The 21,406-nt window shown below is 29.7% G+C and overlaps 1 protein-coding gene across 1 annotated transcript in view; it reads right to left on the bottom strand.

The window, feature by feature from the left end:
• The window catches only part of LOC116769423 (uncharacterized), a 60,820-nt gene extending 48,409 nt beyond the window's left edge, over positions 1–12,411 (bottom strand). The window contains exon 1 of the mRNA XM_032660511.2: positions 12,240–12,411. Coding sequence (XP_032516402.1) covers positions 12,240–12,396 — 157 coding nt within the window. The 5' untranslated portion in view covers positions 12,397–12,411. The remainder of the gene's footprint in view (positions 1–12,239) is intronic.
• Between the last annotated feature and the right edge of the window lie 8,995 nt (positions 12,412–21,406).

Below are 21,406 nucleotides of genomic sequence, written 5' to 3'. Positions count from 1 at the left end.
ATAGAATCGTCTAGAACAATTTAAATTTCAATAGCAGAGACGGTAAGGTCGTTCGTTGCATGAGAATCGCAACCCTCCGGGGAAAATCCAGCGATGGATTGCTAAGGCTTCCGAACGATTGTCTGATGAAATGAAGACAGTAAAAGATGAAAACGTAATTTCCGGTCGAATTATATTGTATTCAAATTTAATGTTTAGCAATAAAAATTATATAACTTTAACATTATTATGTTTTACTTACATCATTGTATATGTTTATATATATATATATATATATATATATATATATATATATATATATTAGTTGTGAATTCCGGAAATTGGATGTAGTAAGCGTAGGATATAACTTGTGTGATATATTTACAATGTAAATAAAATGCTTTCGGAATAGATATTATTAAATTTTATTCTGAATCTGGCGACGCGCCAACAGCTTTCTATAGCTTGTTTCACTTTAACGTTTTAAACACATATCAAGTATACCAGATGGTGATGAGATGAGAACGAATGAATCTGGAAACATTTTAAAACATAACTTTAAACGAATCTTACATTAGCAAAGATTTTAAAACGGCAAAAGAGAGAAGAGATTTTTAATTTTAATTTATATTGTTATTATAACGTGGCCAGATAACATTTATAATGATTTTAATTTTGACGGATTTTTTTTTGTATTATTTTGTAGTATCTCTATAATTCAGACAGTATATATTGTTACTATTATATCGGCGTAGTGAAAGTTGTTAAGAGAGGCTAAGTTTATTTACAGAAGTACTTATTTATAAGTTGTTTCTGTCTTCCGATGAAAAATTATGAACATAAATTAAATGTCTTAGTGGTATTACCCTAAATCTTAAATTCGAATAATTTATTTTTTTATATAGCAACCTCTCCAAGCAATGGCCACTCGTGTGTACTCCAATTAACGATAGTGCGGAAGAAAAGTTTTTATGTGAAGATTTAAAAACATTTTTCGTTTGATTTAAATAAAATATTCTTTATTTGAAAATAAAGATTCGTTTAGAAATCATACGTTTCTGCATTTTATATTATTTCATTTCTTTTCCGGTTTCTAATTTTTTTCATATTAATATCATTAAGATAAACAACAATTTTTTAAAATTGTTTAAAATTTTAAGATGCTTACTCTTATGAAATTTTCACTAGGTACCTATAAAACATTGAAGTGATGACAGTGAATGCTGTTTACATATAAATTTATACCGATTTTTAAACATATATATTATGACGATTTTTAATGCAGTATTTGTTATGATATAAAAAGAAAAAAACATTTACCTTCAACTTAATAACTTGAGTATTAAATAGAAAAAAATATAAAAGTATGAATACAAAATGAATTAACAGATCCTCATGGTCGGAGGAACGAAGAAAAATACATATTAAAGTATCGGACTTTACCCAGAGGAGGGAACAGCGTTTTATTGGACTCATAATTTACTAAGATAATGTTTTGCGCAAAACATTTCAGTACAAATGTTTCCTCGTGGAAACTTCGCTGAATGTAAATATATTTTTAATGAAGCGGAAAGCATTGTGACGAACAGACAACTACAGTTTGAGTCGTTACAGTAAAAGCAATGTAAAATTTATTTTAGAACATTATGAAATAAGCTAAACGAAAACTAATTTTGTTATTATTCAACATTTATTCGCTATCGACAATACATTATAGATGTGAGTGGCACATCTCGTCTGCCCGTGATCACGGTTGCTGAAAAGTAACCGAATCGTCGCGAGTATGTAGATTTCACAAAAATAAATCACGCGTAGTTTATCCGAAAAATATTAGTTTCATTTAAATGAATAAAACTCCCGAAAATCTTGGATCTTATTAAACTCTGCATAACAAAGATAACGATTAATCAATGAAAACAAAGGATTCGAACATTTTTCATTAAACTATATATTGACTATTTGTATTTAAGATACTTATTTATTACACTTTAATGACTAGTAATAAATTAAAAATAAAATTACGATGGCTTCATTGAGAAATGTAAACGTTGGTTAACTAATCCTAACGATCCTCGTAACTGGCACGGCTGTACACTGACTGGCATCGAGTGTACGCCGAAATTCAATTGCCAATGAATTGAAACCATAATGGAATTGGATTACGTAAAACCATGATACTAAATAAATCAAACGGCTATGATGTACGGAATCCATGACGTCGTTATGCATATCTCAGTTTGCTTAACTAATTTTAACAATGAGATCTAAGACTTTCGCGATAATTCATTGGAATAAAACTAATATTTTTCGAATTTACTACGCGAATTTTCACTCTCATTAACATCTCGTCTGCCCGTGATCACGGTTGCTGAAAAGTAACCGAAACGTCGCGTCGGGAGTACGTAGATAAAATAATTAAAATCGCGTAGTAAATCCAAAAAAATATTCGTTTTATTTATTTATTTTTTTATTTGTCGTAACATTTTATATCACTTTATATATATGAATAACAAATACAGTCACAACCGCTAATAACATATTCGATATTAATTAAGAAATTCGGTTTAAATCGCGTTTTCAACTAACTATTGGGATGCAAAATAAACGAGGTGAAAATTATAATATCACTTACATACGGATTTAAATCTTGTTACTAACTGATAAGGTAGTATTATTTTTTAGTTTTTATATCGTATCGCATATATTGAACACATAATTATCCCTCCACAGATCAGTTTTGATAAACCCTCAGTTATATGAGCTCGTAATTACTATCATTTGTTGGACGATGTTTTTAACGCTGTAGGCAATTAATTTAACCAAACTGTGTAAATTTGTTACAAACGCAAGCCTACCATATTTATATTTAGACATTAAATAAAATTTTAGCTTAAATATTATCCTGGGTCGACAATACGTTAAGAAGTCATCCTCGAGCACAGTCTAGTTTTATGGAACAGGCGATAATTTCGTAAATTACTATTTATAATGCCTACGCTAATTTGATCTCTACTAAAATGTCAACTTCGTCTACCTTTGAGGTCAAAGATCTTGTAAGACCTTAATTCAGCAACACATACAATAGTAGATTTATATAATGATATCCAAGACTGACGAACGCACATTGAAGTATTACTACAGTTTTCGGATCTGTTCTTCGTACTTTTTCCATTAAAATTTTTTCCCATCGTTTCTCTAACTTTATAAAAAGCGTTACTATGGACATCCGAGATGAAAATGTCTGTTTGTTGGTCATGTTTTTTGTGATCTACCGTCAACGATTACATAATTTATTCGTATATTACTCTGTATACAGTACACGCTACTTGTGCTTCGGAGTATGACATTTTACATTTATGATTAGAGGACGTCAGGTGATAGATAATTGTTAACCATCTTCGATATTGAAATTAGAACGGTTTTTTAGTTTTCTATAGGCTCCCTGAATAATCTGGGTATACCTTAGGATTGTGGGCTAGTTCCCGATTAAAATACCTATTATGTGTTTCCTATACAAAGGAAATTGCCGGCATCTCATGCATGTCCCAAAGAAGAGTAATAAAAAAAGATGTATTTAAGTAGTTTTAGATAAAGACTTTGATTTTCATATATTTAGACATGTTCGTATTGCTGACAACAGTGTCATATAGTATTTTAATGTAAATAATAATGTAAATAAAAATAAAAATCCGTAATTAATTACAAATTTATAGTTCAAAACGACTAAAATCCGATCAAAATAATTGTCAATAGAATGATTCATGTTTGAACATAGAGTTCTTCTTTAATATTATAACATAACTCATACTTAATGTAACAATAAATTTCTCCTACACCTCACCAAATATTTCAAGTTCGCTTCTTGTAGTGTTCAATTTAACGCAAATGGCGCAGTTCGAGTGATATATGAATTTATTCTTTCCCGGGATTATCTTAAAGAAGAAACTAGACGTGATTTTCTTACAACCGCCTTAATATTCGCTTAAATTTTTCATACATTTTGAGGTTAAGTTAGGAAAAAAATAATTACGAAGTAATTTTATATATAAGTCGAATTAATGAATGAAACAAGAAATGAATGTTTAGAAGAAGGTTAATAGTATCGAGTATAATAAATTATTAAAGTATGCATTACGTACAAAACATACCGTTTGAATTTCATTTAAATGGCAACCCCGTGCCAAAACAGTAACACGTTGACACAAAACGATGTAATTTGTCTATGGATTTGCATATTTCCTATACGATAATACGGGCACGTTCATTAAACTAGATTTGTTTATTTAACCGACTTCGAAACCCACAAATGTTTGGCGTAAATATATAATGAATCGACCTGTTTTTTTTGTTACATTTGAGTTGTTTTAATATTTAATTTTGAAGATTTTTTTTCCCTAGTTTTAGTGACATCGAATTGGGAGTTATTTTTGATATACGAGCAAGTCTTTACTTTAATTGTAATGAAAAAGATATTTAGATATATATATATATATATATATATATTAATTTATGCTATAAATCGAAACGTTTTGAGTAGCAACTACTTTTCAGGGAATATGTAATCTTCAATAGAATATTGGCTTTAAGTAATTCTTATTGCTTACATACTAGTCATAATGAATACGTCTACAGTTATATTTTCGTACCTAACTTTTATATCTAGCTTTTGTTGTCATGTGCAAAACTATGTCGATCCTGTTTGTTATTTCGGCCTAAATAAACATACGTGGTATCGAAAAATATATTTTTGTCCGTCTGAAAAATACTAGTATTCACATAATATTAATGTAATGTCAGATTTTATTTTGCTTTAATAAAGTTCATTTTATCAAAATCAAAAAATAAAATAGCTTTAGCGCTAAACAATTTATTTTTTATTTTATTTATTTAATTTTTTAGCCTATTTCAGATAGTGATAAAAAAAATATATTTAACACCCATATAATTTGAGGGGTGTTAAAAGTTTAAGGTTTTTACGTGTAATAATTTGGACCGTCCATAATCATAAATTGTGTCAATAAAAGGTATTTGCTCCTATATATATTAACTGTTTTGGTACAGTTCTTTGAGAGGTATGCAGTAATCAATGTCTTATTAAAAATTTACCCCTGGAACTTTTCAAGCGAATAGTTGATCCCTTGGAAGTGAATTTTTAATAGGATACAGACATTCGTAAATGAAAGGGACGTGAAAAACTTAAACATTGGAATGAAAAAGTTTCGGAAAATTTCTTTTAGGTTAAATATTATGAAAGTTTTACTAAAAAAACCCTACGATTAATTGTTATTTAAAAATTAAACCGGCATTCGTGGGGGGCTAAATCGAGTAATCATAAGCAACAAAATATCTAATATTATTTTGGAAAAAGCTGATACTTTTACTACACTAAACATAGCTAAGAACCATCGTAAGGAAAATGGGTTTGAAACAAAAAAAAACTCATAGAAATCAGTCGATCCATTGGAGATTTACGATGGTACATACCTACAGATGCAAAACATACACGCACACACACACATATATACATATTTGAAGGAGGAACTAAATAATATTTAAATGTATTTCAGTATGAAAGAGTAGCTTAAAAATTATAATAAAAATATATAAAAATAACCGCTTTACGCCGAGGTCTAGTGGTCTAATTTTCTGCAGTTGACCAGAAAAGGAGTGCAATTGAGATCCCACAGTGGGGGTAGTAACATAAAAACAGATAGATTGCAAGTGCAATTTGGAAAGTAATTGCTCATCACAAGCCTCTAGGGCGCTGCTTCGCTCAAACCGTAAATTTTAATTGCTACTATTTAAGTTTTAAACTGTATAAATTATGAAACTGGAGTAGATAAAGTTTTTGACTATATAAAATTTTTAATAATTCTAGGTTTTATTGTAACATCATAGAGCCCTACATGATTTGGACAAAAAAATATGTATTGCAGTTCGAATTCTTAATTTAACATGATTTGTTACAAAAAATATGTTTAAAATTTTAGGCCTCCACTGACATGACTCATGTGTAAATCGATATTCAAAGTTTATGATACTAGCTTTTGCTTGCGACTCCGTCCGCGTGGACATCAGAGTTGGTCTCTACCACTACGGCCCCTGAACCCGAATGGCTTCAAGGTTCCACCCGTGTAGTTTCCAGATCAGCGTCGGGATAGGGAAGGGGATTTGGGATCGGGATAAAAGGTAGCCTTTGTCCTTCTCACGGGTTCCATCTATCTCCATACCAAAATTCATTAAAATTGGTTCATTGCCTTAGACGTAAAAACATAACAGACATACTTGCTTTGGCATTTATAATATTAAAAAAGTAGGGATAGCAATTAATGAAACGAACTTATGAGAGTTTAATGCCCAGTAACCTGAACACTTAATAAATATTTTTAACTGAGTATTTAAGAGTAGTTTCGTCTCTGCCAAGTTTGATTTTAATTAATTTATTTCGAGATCTGTTTATCCTGATAATAAAATGTACAGCGAACTCAATTTCGCAAACAATGTTATTTTAATTTGGTACATTTTATGTACTCAATTAAGTTAATTGCTATACTTTCCAAAAACATACTATAGTAGAGACGTTTAGGAATGTGTAATGTTTTACTAAGTGTTCAATAATGATAAATTATATATTTTTTAAAGATTAATATAGAAGAGAATGCTGTTGAAGTTCTTTATAAAAATCCTCTTCTTTATAAGAGTATTTAAATTGTTTAATTTTTTTACATCTAGAAATACAATAGATATGATTATCTTAGAATTTTACTATTATATAAATGTAAATGTATGTATGTCGTCAGTGGATTTTCTAACAAAAGTACTGATATTGAGAAGTATATAAACTCTCTAAGAGTTTTAATTTATAGTATACATATACACTAAAATTAATAATTCCATCACTCTTTTAACGGAATTCATTTTCATATACGAATCTTTGTACAACAACGTTTAAAATATTTTATTGCTATGCATTACAAGTGGACATACAATTACTCTTTTTCATTGCAATATAATTTTTGTTTGTGATAATGTACAGAGTACTTTTCCACTTTGAGTCTACTTTGTGCGAAGATGTATTAGTGAAGCAACATTTTCATAATATATATATATATATAATTGTTTTTTAATAAAATGAGACCAAAATTCACAATCTCAATACAACTGACAATTGCATTGTATAAATTACATTAACGTATGATCTTAAGAAGCTACCGTCTAATAACATGGCTTAAGTTTAAAAGAACCGGCAACTTTCCAGTGCATTACAATTTAAAAGGTATGATAAAAGTCTTATATAAAAGTTTAGTCTCGTGTGCCCGTGATCACGGTTTCTGTAAAGGAACCGAAACGTCGGCAGTATGTAGATTAAAAAAAAAAACGAGCAGCATCCGAGAACTTTAGTTTCATTTAAATGAGTACACGTGAAAATCTTAAAAATCCTATCAGTTACATTCACCACCTTCGGTTTAATATAACAAAATTTATTGAAATGGCCAACTACGCTTATTTTTATTTATTTCCATTTTTCAGTTAAAACATAGTTCTATAAAGAAAATGTTGTATATTGAAAAAAAAAAACTGCAAGTAAAAAGCAAATTTTGTGCTTGAAATATTGCATTGTTATTGGTATAAATTTTATGAACAAGGTTTTTTTTTGGAGTCTTTTTTGTATACACAAAAATATCGTGGATATAAATAACGCTGAACGATATTGTTTGTGTACAAAGCACCACTTTGATTGTAAATATAAGCGCGGTATTGTCGATTATTTTTTGGGAGCGTCGGTACAGCCGCTATACTCACAACAGACCTTCGTAATGTGTAATCAGTAAGTTACATTTACATAATATTTCAAATATATAAAGAATATTATTTATTAAAAACTCCGTTAGTAAAGAATTTTAGTAACAAAATTTTACTATACACTTCGTATTTACGATTCAGTTTCGTTAAGTAAATAATATTTTTCAAAAATAACTATTTTCGTCCACCAAGGAAACCAATGCAATGCCCGAAATAGCCTTTATATTAGAAAATGAAACGAAATTTATGAGACGAATTTAAACTCGCGCAAAATGTTACTGCGTGAACCATTTAGGGTTTTAATTGCGGACGAGTAGGAGTATAATTACCCTAAGCTAATTGGAGCTAATGCCTAATGAGGCTGTTTGATATTATAAACATGAATTTATCCAATAACAACTTTGCTCTATGACTACAGCTTCTATTGGAAGTCAGCTATAGTAGTTGCAATCATGACAAAGAAGTTTACAAGCAAAATATCCTTTTCTAGCTTCAAATAAGGCTCGTTCATTATAATTTAAACTTCTTAATCGAATATATATTCACATTTTTTTATATACAATGCTATGAAAGGCAACAACCATATAAAATCATACTGAAAAATCCATGGATCGTCTGATTCAAATCTACCTTTTCCAATCACCGCATGTGAGCTGTCAGTTACACGGCAGTTATTTCGTGAAGTACCAAATATAAAATTGATCTGATTGATGAGAGCCACGAACTCGTTGGCGTTACAAACTGGTCACATCGAGATATTTGGATAACACTACGTTTTCCTTTCCCCTCTGTGTACGAAACCTTGCAGGAATATCTTGAAGATAGATAGATGAATTTATACTGTATTAATAAAATAATTTAAATTACTCACGTTGTACTTATTACTAACTCTTAGTCAGAAGTCAACTGGTCCTCTTAGATTTTTGTTTATGTTCTTATCAATAATTTAAACTAGACACATCTCACAGTTTTCTCTCCTTCATATCTTTATTCCATTTCCCTTTTAACCTTAGCGTGTTCCAGGACTCCGGTGTTAATTTTTTATTTACAAATGACATTTCAATAACGAGACGGACCTAATTCTTTACCCCATTAACCCTATTTTGTACGATAAATACGTAACCAAAGAAAAAAACATTAAAGAAACTTCATCTATTTTTCAGTCTTCTCTTCTTTTGGGTGTGCAGTATCCGAGTTTCAATAAACATAACCGTACTCCCAAAACATCCAATATTACTAATACAATCGGATCCATTCCAACACATTTCAAGATTCTTGAGAGAAACAAACGACTGATGATATTAAAAAAAAAGACAAAGGAGAACGCCATCACATGAATTCGTAATATATTTGAACAAAAAAGAGATGGCATTTATTATTCACGTAACAATATTGTAAAATCTCCGAGTAAACGGGCATTCAACTCTATTTATTGGTACGTGTATAAAAAATAAATGAAATTCTCAATTCACGTTGCTGCGAGTAAAGAAAAACCATTGAGACAACAAGGGGAATGTCTTAAGTTTAAAAATAGTTGCAAAGACCAAGTAAATTTTATGTTTGTAACAAGTAACAAGTAACGGTCGGGCTCACACTTGACCGCTTTAATTATTTCTCCCGCCAGAAGTGCTTGTAAACATTACACTAAACTTTAAATAAACATTGGAATGGAATACACAGTGTTTGTTAAATATTTTCGAATATATGATTGTATTCCGAATATATATTTTAATTTAAAAACCTTATAAATTAAAAAGAATAATTTGAGAAAGTATTTTTTATAGAACTTAATTCACAATAAGATATATATGTCTTTCAATCTAAAGTCAGTTTATTTTTTTAACCTTTGTCTGTTTATTTTTTGGCGGAATTTCTTTATTGTCACCTGACTATAATAAACACGCTTTTTGTACAATTGCTAGTAAGTTATAACTAACACACTATCAGATTAAAATAACTAGTTTTACTAAATATTATAAGCGATTAATCTCAAGAGACTTAATGCATAATAATTTATCATTATTATTTTATTTCCGAACGGATGTTTCTAAAATTTAAAAGTTAAAATAAAATAGATTATTATAAATTGTATATTCTTGCTGAAAAAAGCAAAAAATGCTTTTAATTTTGACGTCCAAAAACATCTAATATATATTTTGTGTAAAATAAATACATATAGTATATAATTATGGTCCACATCTGCAATGCGACTTCATACTTGACTCTCATCACAATCCACAATCATCTACGTTTTACGTGGCAGCGTTTTAACTTTAATTTCAAACTCTCTCAATATATCATTTAAAAATGCGATTCTTAAAAGCGTTCTGAATACATGTGATTATTTTTAAACCTTTTCCATTATATTGCTGTGCATTTGTGTATAATTTTAATTGGATATGGTTTGTAAATACAATTTATTTTTAGCTGTGCTCATTATTACTTTGATGTTTTTTTTTTATTTGACATCGACATTCTGTCTTTTTTAAATTGTCATGTAACTTTTCTGTACTAAGTGCTAAAAGCTAAGGTTACTGATAAAATTCAATTTGGTTGATTTCCTAGACAGAACTTAATAAAACCAATAAATTATTAGTAACACACAAAGGTCTATTTTATGATATTTGTCACATGTGCTTCTGCAAGGTGTTACAATCTATCACGACATGGCCGAATGACGTCACCGTGACACCTACATCGCGCCAAAATGTCGCGTCATAAACAGTTATAATTATTTAATTATCTATACATATCTCTTGTCATTTAATATCGTCGTATTTTTGATATTTTCATTAAAATATTATGTTTGATTAATTATATTAATGGAAGCTTTCTACTGGAGACGAAACATTTAACTGTCTGGCTTATATTACTAATTCTGTATTAAATATAAGTCGCAATATTAGAATTTCTTTATTCTGGCTTTACTTTTTTTCATTTTTTCTTTTACTATTAATATGCAATTAAAATGTAATAAATCGAATATAATTTTTTTGCTATTATGTAGATATATTCAACAGATTAAAAAAACTGGAGTCATGCAGCATACATAGTTACACAGATTACTATCACTTATTAAGGTTTGAATGGAAGGTAGCAACATTTAAATTTGTGTTACATTTTTATTGCATTGAACGAATCATTTGGAATACATAATATATTTTTTTTTATTAAAGATTAATTAATAAATTCGTTGTTATTTCACAATTATAATGGAGAAAGGGAAGCACTTGATAAAGTAATCATCCGTAAAAATTGCTTATAGAAGCTTATTTCTATTCTTTTCTTAAAAAGAGCTGGTACTCTTATGATAAAGATGTTTTTAATTGTTATATATAATATTTTGGTAACTCGCTATATTGAAGACTTAAAACTCAATAATAACGAGAATTGATACTTTTTGCTTATAATATTACGATATGAATTTTCTTTTATAGCTTCCGATATATATGTTTATGTCTGTAATAAATTTGTATCTCCCCATATTACTCAAACGGAGCAAAGTACTACACAGCTTATACAAACAGCGTGAACTTCCTTAAGGGGCTTTTTTCCCTCCTATTTAAACTTTCATGTATATTTAAATTCTTCTCTTCGTTAAATAACTAGCTTTTGACCGCGTCTTCGTTTGATTAATAGAATTTGTCACACTGTCCATAAATATGAGTACAAGAAAAAAAAAACAATTTTGTAATTTTTAATGTCCGAAAGTTCACCGTCTCAATTGTACTAAATCATTTGTAACCCGGATTTTAATGAACACGCGACAAAATTAAGCCACAACGTTTAATATTTAAGCTACAAATTTAGATATCAGTGTTTTAAAAATATATGAAATTAATTTTAATTTTGTTTATTAAGGAGAAGTGTGCGTAGGGTTCCATAACATTATTCGACTGAACTAATTTGATAAAAGAAATAATATATTGTAATTACTCCCAATATTATTTTTTAATATTACATTTTATAAAATTAATTTCGTAAATTTTTGTTATAAGTCACGTTAAAACTTACTACACTTTACTTTTATACCCATTTTGATCATTAATGGATGTTTTTATTTTAGCATCGATGAAGACAATAAATGTAGAAGGTATAATCACTGCAGTCATACCAATTAGCAGGTTGATCAAATGATATACATTTTGAGCTAAATTTTGGATGCGCTCTCATAAATTTTTTAAAGAGTTCTGCCGAAATAAACCGCAGTAATCCTCGCTACATTCACATTTAAACGTGTTTATATATTATTCAACCTGACATTATGTCATAACAGTCGAATTTCGATTTTAAAATAACATTTTTACGACGATTAAAAATTTATAAATGACGATGAGCGTGTCAGATATTTTTAATGTTATATGACAGATAATACTTCATGAGAGGATGTTGATGCATTTTAGGAGGAAAAAAAAAATTTTTCCCGCCAAAAAGTTGACATTTGTTATGTCACTTACCGATTTTTTTCTCGGGTGTGGATTCCTGGTGAGTCCTCAGCAGCTGTAGTGCGAACTCCGTCCCAACTTCTTCGGAGCGCGGGCAAGGTACATATGCGTACTGCTTCTTTGTCGGCGCCGGGGCGGGCGCGACGCGGTGCCTACTCCGGTCGGCCATGCGGCGTCTGACGCTGAAACTGTACTTCAGTGCTGCCAACTACAATAATATTTACCCCGGATCGTGTTTGTCGACACAAATTCAATCATTTATTTTATTACTTTTCTGTGAAATATTTTTTAATTTCTTTTCCTAATTTAATTCTTTCTCGTTATGAACTATATATCAAATGATTTCATTTTAAATCTTTTGTTTGCAATTAAGGATATTTCATATATTAATATGTTTTTAATTATCGATAAGAGTAATGTGGAAATCATTCAATATTTTAGTACGTTTTTTATCTCCCTAAATTTGAGAAAAAAATTTCGAATACTGGCCACACTGTCACTGCCGCAGCCAACGCGCGGTCTTATCGATAAAGCGCGCGTATTCTCTTAATTTCCATTACAACCGATAATTGTTCCATTACTAACCCACTTGTTTCGAAACAAAGGCGTTTATAGCATGATAAGTTCCCTTTAACTTGGTAATGTGTTTGAAACCTATTAACTGTTAAAGCTTACGGAATTGCCACCATTTCTCAAATATATGACGCTTAAAGTAAATCTTTGCTTCCATCACACTTTGCTTAACCGTCCCTTGTTTCACTGAATTTTTATAAAAAGTATGATTTGTGTCAAAGATATGTGAAAATTAAGAAATGTAATTTAAATAAGTACCACCAATACTCCGAAATTGCATGTGATGTTTTTTATTTTAATTTACAGTACATAAACCGCTATTCAAAAATAAAATTATTTATACTGTAAATACTAATTAAAATATTAATTAAACGACTCGCAGACAGACAAACAGACCTTGTCCACAAATATAGAAATAATTTTACTTAGACACATGTAAAACATTATGTGATTTAATTGACTAAAAAGTTTCCACTACGCAGAGAATTTAAAAATGTTATTTATTTATAGTTTCTGTTATTCGGCTATACTTCCTTTAAATATTTTTGGATTACTTTTTTAATTTCTAACAATACAAAGTAAACAGTGCAACACTGGTTATGTCATTGCGCGCGCAATGATCGTTCTTATCCCGCACCACGGTCGATAGCACGTGCGGGAACGCTGCATTAGAAAAAAAAATACTTTAAAAGTACTCTAACAGACTTTAAAAAAAATATTTAAAAATCCCAAGCAAAATTAACAAAATTTATAATAGATAAAAAAAACTCATTTTATTCCAGCCTTTGGCTGTAAAGATTTACTATCCTAATACATATTTATAAAAAAATAATATTTGTTGTAAGAATGAATTACATGTTATACAAAATGCTATAAATTATTTTTAATTATACATTATTTTAAGGTATTGCTCGAATAGCAGTTAAGATGTTTCCGATTGTATTATTATTTATAATTGTAGGACAGTTTAATTTATCCGCAGGTAAAGTTTCGACTTATAACGAAGCGTAAATTTTGTCCGCAGTGAAAAGTAAACTTTGTTTGTAACCAAGTAATGGGAACTCATAAATTACTTTTTTTTTATGTTTAGCGTCGAATCCCTTCCTTTGTTTTTTTTTTTGCCGGTTTGAAACATCAAAATCATTACGCATACATATTGGTGACATTCCTAAACTTATAAAATAGTTATTATATATTCTTCCAGAGCACGGCCGTGTACAGAATAAAATAGGTACAAAACACATATTCAACTTTAACTTTATTAGTAAAAATCTCAGTCCATTCTAAAAGCAAATATATTATTTTAAACAACGAGGTTTTGGATAGTTTTACTCATACATATATATATATATATAGTTATGAATATTGGTAACGGTCACGCTACGCAAACTACGTCTGAACGGTTGTAAATTTAACTTGGCTTTATATAGAGCTAACTGCTTTAAATGGATTGCATTTAATCTAAATAAAGCTCTTTTTAAAGTTTATATATGTACAAAATATTTTTTTTTGTTTTTTAATTCTAATAATAAAGAATATTTAGTGTTATTAATTTTATTTAGATAAACAACGCCCTATAATTAACATCGTTTGTTTTTTTGGGTCTGAATGTGTATCGTTTAATCCGTAGTAGTTTTCGAATAGGCTGGAAGGATTTTTATAAAAATGGAATTGAAACTAGATGAGTTGTTGAGAGCATTAATGTATATTTTGACTTCATAATAAATAATATTTAGAAAAATTGACGCAAAATCTGAAATTCCCTAAAAGATTCCTAAGTTTCGAACTGGTGTATACAAAATATATTTTTATTTGTATTATATCGCGATTGAAACGGCATCCGCAAGGTGAATCCATGGAATGCTAAGAGATTTTGTCTCTTTACATTTAATTTTACTTTCACAATAACATTGTAATCCTTAATTTTTTAGAAAAATAACCATAGAAAGTAAATGATGTAGAATTCTTTAAGTTTCTGCTGGCCTATAAAGATGACAAATTATTTATGTCAATCCACGAAAAATAGGAATACACCAAAACCATGTCAAGAACAGTTTGTCACACCTACTTTCTGTTTCGACTAGAATGAGAGTTGTCCTATAAACGCTTTCTACTACCAACCTATCCTTCTTGTAGTAAATTTTACTTAATATCCAAAGCTTTCTGACAAAATTTTGGCGATAAGTCCACAAAAAAGTTGGGCATCCTTAAATGGTAACTCTGACTGGATGCAGCGGCTCTAATAGGTATATTTCAACCGATTTAGAGTTCAGTTAGAGAAGTTTAAGTTCACAAGTTGACGATGATTGGCCGATGAAGATGATGACTTGATGATACTAGTCATTACTCCGCTCGCTTTTAACATAAAAAAAAATCTGCTACACTTAATCAACATGTTAACTTTGAAACTGTCTTAAGATACGATCTTATCGACAGCATAATTTCAAAAAAGCAAGTTATTTCTTTTTTTTTAATCTAATACTGATAGCCAATATTTAGATAAAATAATTTTTATTACATTTCGTTAAGATAAACCTTATATTTACTCTCATTTTTTTCATTTTATATATTCGTTTGGATTACTTATAGCAAATAAAATTGTTTTAGTTAACATTTAAAGAAGAATCTTAAATATGTATCAGATGTCAGACCTTCAGCAAAGGTAAACACGTGTTTCAGTGCGATCTCCTCATTCTCGTCACTAGGTCATGCCTACAAAAGAATTATAAAACCAAATACCTTTTTACTCGTCGATTCATAGTTGCAAACCAAAATTTGAAATTCAAATACAACTTTGTATGTTTCAGCGAAGTCTAGAACTTCTTTTATCTCATTGGATATTAAACGACCTTTCGAAGTATCAAAAAAATTACTTCCTATAAATCGATATAGAAACAAATGAAATAAAATTACGATTCACCAAATAAAATGAACTAGAAATAACGTTATAATAATCAATATAATGTTATCACAAACGTCTTAAACCTACAAAATGAAGGTTGATTTGATAAAAGAATTTTCATTTTTCAAATGAGATAGCATCATATGAAAATAGTTTTAAAAATTGACTGGATGAGGAGAGGCAACAGAATTAGTGATTGCGGTTTTTATTGCAGTGGCTTTTGAGCTAGTTGGATGCAATGCGGGATTTTCAGTTGTCAGAAATCTTGTTATTTTAATTGCAGGTTCTTTTCAAACGTTTCGCTTCATTGGGAATTGGTTTTAGTAGATTTTTAATTTGTTTTCCAAACAATATAAACATATACAGTATTCAAAACTGATATTAGAAGTTAATTGGTGAGTTTTTACTTCAAGGAGTTTTGATGTTGAAGGCTCCGAGCTAAGCCTTTAATTTCGGCGAGGTCTTCGCTTAGCTTACTTTTACGACACCATTACATTATATATACATTTTAATTACATCAGAAGAATAAAGGCATTAGTCATTAAATAACATAAAAACTTCATGATGAATTTTTATAAAACTTTAAAGCAATTTAGTTTTTAGACAGTTTAATTTTATTTAGATTTAATCCATGTTATAAAAAAAATTACTTCGAATAATAATTAATTTGTGTGAAAGCCACATATTTGTAAACACGAATCTATACCCGTGTCAAATTCGTACTTGGTATCAACGTTTGTCTATTCAGATACACGACATCACATTTTGAAATAATGCAACTTTTCAGACAATTTTTTTTATTCTTATTCTATAGATATAATTATTTATGTGATAACTCAAAAAATAACATTGTACTGTATGTATGTTTGTAAGTTTAAACTGACAGCTATTCACCAAACACCAAGCTTCATAAGACGTTTTGAATTTTTTTATTTCTCTATTGTCGATGTTGACTAGTCTCTGAAACAGCTGGAGAGATTTTAATAAGACTATCACTTTCACAGCAACTATGACTACATTTTAACCGCCTTCAAAAAAGAGGTAGTTCTCGATTCTAATAAATGTCTGTCGCTCTATTACCTTTTTAAATATAGCCGTCGCAAACGTGTCGCTGCTGCGATAGCTTGGAACCCCTTATAATGTCCAATAAATCTCCACAAATCTCATTAGGATCTCTTTGCTCGAAATTAAAATGTTGTGGTGAAAAAAGTTTGTGGTGTAATGATTAAAAAAATAAATTCAGGCTATAATATTTATAGCATTAACATGGATTACGCAAAGCTTTGTTTCGCTCTCATTAGCAAAGTCTTTGTATCGTGGAACGCGAATTACCCATACCTTTATATAAGAACCTCGAAAGAGATCCGAGCATTTTTCTCACAAAATGTTAATGGACGCCGTTAAAACGCTATTTAAAAAAGTCTTTAACCACTTATTGTTTAAGCACCCGTATTATTTTTAATTTTTTTTTTTTTTTTTTAAAAGGTTGATCAATAAAAAAAATATATATGGTATCGGTTTTATGAATTCTAATAAATATCTATTCTAGTACATATCACTTTGAGGTTGAAACAAAAAAATTCACATGAAAAGATTATGCTTTAATTAGTAAATTGATACAAGCTTGTTAGTAAGACACCCGAAAGACCTCCACCTTAGAAGAGTTAAGTGACAGATTAAACGTCAAGGCATTGTTTGACAAGATGTTTTGGCGTCCATAGAGTACGATGACGTTTAGTGAAAAAAGTTCAGCAGTGGTGCATGTCGACGAAAGTCCTCTTGTCCTTGAAGGTAGGGCCCCAGGCGCCGTAATTTTTCTGCTCCGACGTTTTTCCTGATTGTGAAGCGTATTGGCTTGCTATAGGTTTTCTGAAACAAAAATAAGTTTATTAAGTAATGAAATCTAAGATTTTCGCTAGTTTGATTCATTTAAATGAAACTAATATTTTTCGGATGAACTACGCGGATTTTTATTATTTAAAAAAAAACTACATAATCCCGACGTTTCGGTTACTTTCACGGTTACTGAAAAGTAACCGAAACGTCAGGATTATGTAGTTTTTTAAAATAATAAAAATCCGCGTAGTTCATCCGAAAAATATTAGTTTCATTTAAATGTTTATTCAGTATTGCATCCACGAAATCTGCTAGATACTTAACGTGTTCATTTGTATTGTAATCGAAAAGTATGATTAATAATTTAATCATTGCCATAAAGTTTCCCTGAATAATGATGTCAGTATCTTTTAAACGAGAATATAAAATATAAGCGTTTTAACGAGCTCTCAAGGGATGCAGTGGAAAAAAGTTGTGTAATTGACAAGAGAACTCAGCTCACAAAGACAATAGTTTTTAAAATGAATGCATTTTATATTTCATTGAATTATAATGATTATTCTTCGCATGTTTATCCTTTAATAACTTGAAAATATCCTAGATATTGTTATCTTAATAAAAGTATTTTTTTGTACACAGTACAGCTTTTCTATTTTATAAAGATGATAAAAGTTTAGAGTTCATTTACTCACTTGATCGGAGCAGAGACATCAAATTGCTTGCAAGCGTTTGTAGCCTTGGAGGCTGTCTTAATTTCATCGCCGCGGGCCATCGTCGACTGCTGAAGGTAGATGTAGAGAGGATCTAAGGCACGTGCTGAATGTGGGTCAGTACCGAGTGCTCCAGACGGTTCCCGGTGTTAGCTCGACGACTGCCTTTTCTGGTGCACAAGTTTTTTGCGAGTCTGGAAGTTGAGATAACGAAATTTTTATAACATAAAATTTCATGTTTACTTTTAAAAGAATAATTGAAAATTTATATTTTGTTCTCGATTGGTGATAGTTCTAAAAGAAAAAAGGTATTAGAGAGCTTCTTTATTAGCAATTCATTGTCATCGTGTATGAGACAACTTGAGAGTTTCTGTCTATTATCCATATTTCAACTTAATAAGGAATAATTAGTAAGTCGTAAGTAATGTAAGCGGTATATAGGAAGAGAATTCATGGATTCAGCTGTATGCAACGACTAATAATTCAATATTATGCAACACTATTACTGTATCTTGTTCTGCAGTCGTGACAATGAGATCCTAAGTTGCAAAACAGGATAAACAGCCTGATGCAATAGTTGCTGAGATGCCGTCAGCTTCATTATAATATTATTTATACGGGTTATGGAGTTCTGTATCAATAAACTTGAACGTTTATGTCTTATTAATGTATAATTAAAATTTTATTTAAATTTATCAATATTTACGTTAAATTAAATCCTTTTATTTATTACACGCATTGTAAATAATTTTTTTATAACTACTTAATTTGTAATGAAAAATAACAATTGAAATTTACTCATTTCTAACGCAGTTTTGGAAAAGACAAAGAAATTCATATAAATTAAAGCTGCTATAGTGTTTTGTTTCGTCTGCTCTCATCTTTTGAAGTCTCAATGTCGTGATACGGCGATACCCTTGACTACACTTTACAATTGAAATTAGGTCATGGGAGTTGTAACTTGGGGATACTAAAAGTATTTATTTTTCGTTTTTGCAATTTTTGCAAATATTTGAATAATTACATATGTATATTAGAATGGATGTGTAGTCTACTTCTCTTTAAGTTTCTGTTTTTTTTTACTTAATTATCAATAGTTATAGGAAGTACGCAATGAACTACAAATTATCCTTTAACCTGTTAAATTACGTTAGTAGTTTTAAATGTTTTGTCAATTATTTCAATTAAACACGAACAATTTTAATATCGGTACAAAATACTTTATATTTAGATCGCATGATATTAAGATAAAATAATGTAGAGCCAGACGAATATTTCCGGCCAATATTAGAAAACTAGTTAAGATTGTTCTCAAGGAACGCTACACTATAAAGTTTATAGGATAAAATCTTATTGTTAGTTTTATTACAAGAGATTTTAAAAGAATGGAGATTTTTCCAATTGCGTTGTTAAGTATAAGATAAAGTTGTATGTCAAATATATTTTCATATAATTTCTAACGCACTTCAAAATAAAAAGATTACTAATTATATCTTGAAATCTCCATAACAGCATAAAGTTATGTACATTTGTATCAAAGAAAAAGAAGAGTAGGTAGTAACTAGAAGAGGTATTAAAAACTGTGTTTTATTTAATTTGTTATTTGTTACTCCACATAGTGAAGTTTACTGGCGAATTTATTATAAGAGACGAAACCTCTGAGCACTCATTGGATTCATTGGATTGGGGTGCCGGGTCCATCGGGTTGCAGGGAGAGGAGATTCAACAGTGCCTGGGACTGGCGACCCAGGTATAGGTTTAAGGGACACCTATCGCGAGTTTAACGCTCACCTCCACCGTCCAAGCTTCTCTCTCTACCTAACCAAATTTGAAAAGAACCTACTAGGGTTGCCTTCGAAGTACGTTCCATAAATTAATTGATACTATTTCTGGACAGGCCCATGTAGGCCCATTTAGTAGGTTGTAGAGAGATTTGCCATTATACTTAAACGAAAAGCATTTTCTAGGTAAATAAGTACCTACAATTTTTCAATTTATAAAAAAAAGTTCCAATATATATATATATATATATATATATATATATATATATATATATATACTTCAGCAGTTAAAACAGTAGTCGTGTTATAAACAGTTTTTTTATTACTACATATTTTCTAAACTTATGGTGTTGTTACCAACACAACTCGAGTTTTTATTTTTACATTAACGTTTAAAATGGAATATCTCAACATATTTCATATCAATGACACCTAATGTCGACTTAAATTACTGCATTTTTGGGTAAGTTACTCTACAATCATCTAGCCATTCCAAAAATTACGACAAGTAAAAAGAAAATTAATCAAGACATTTTTTTAAAACGATTATAAATCTAAATTTCACATTAATAAGAAAATACGATACATTTCAAAATCAGATAGTGAATGTTACATTGAATTAGAAATATATAGTGTAAATGTGTAAAAATTCCTTAATTAGGTTTAAAATGTCAATATATAATACATACTTTAAGGCCATTGACTATAACACTGGGTGACACGCAACGCCCTCGTGTTCTCTTGAATAGATTAACATATCCGTTGTAAACATTAACCGGTTTTTATACATAGAAATTGATGGCTTTGATTTCCTTTAACGTTCTTGTTTTTGTTAGGACTTTTACGTTAATTAACTTAAACGTGACGGCTGTCACGTGCGTATGCTTTAGTACAACGCCTAAATATTACCAGTACTCCATGACAATTATGACCCTTATAACTAGTATTCATAGTCGCACTAAATACGGAGCGCTTATAGTTTATCATTCTTAAATCCTCACTCACAACTGACGTAAGCATATAAATCAGAAACTATAATGCAACAATTAACATTGATATGGTCTTTTTATGAAAATTCTTTCGAAAAATAACATTCCATTGGTCATGTTATATGGGAATACCAAGGTTGCGAACAATTTGTATAAAATTTTCCTAAAAAATTCCAGTAAGGTCTTCCTTTTTTGTTGCATACTTGAAATCTGTATGTATCATAGCAATTTTAATATAAAAAAAATATGCTTTATGTCATAAATTTTGAGAAAATAATCCATACGATTTCCTTTGATCTGAATGTTTAAAGTAATTTAATTTAATGTACATGCTATTATAATAATTTTCAAAGCAAAAATAAGAAAACATTTCTACACGAAATACTAG

The sequence above is a fragment of the Danaus plexippus genome, chromosome 14 (assembly GCF_018135715.1).
Source record: "Danaus plexippus chromosome 14, MEX_DaPlex, whole genome shotgun sequence".
In the NCBI taxonomy this organism is placed as follows: Eukaryota; Metazoa; Arthropoda; class Insecta; order Lepidoptera; family Nymphalidae; genus Danaus; species Danaus plexippus.
This window is presented reverse-complemented; position numbering and strand designations above follow the sequence as displayed.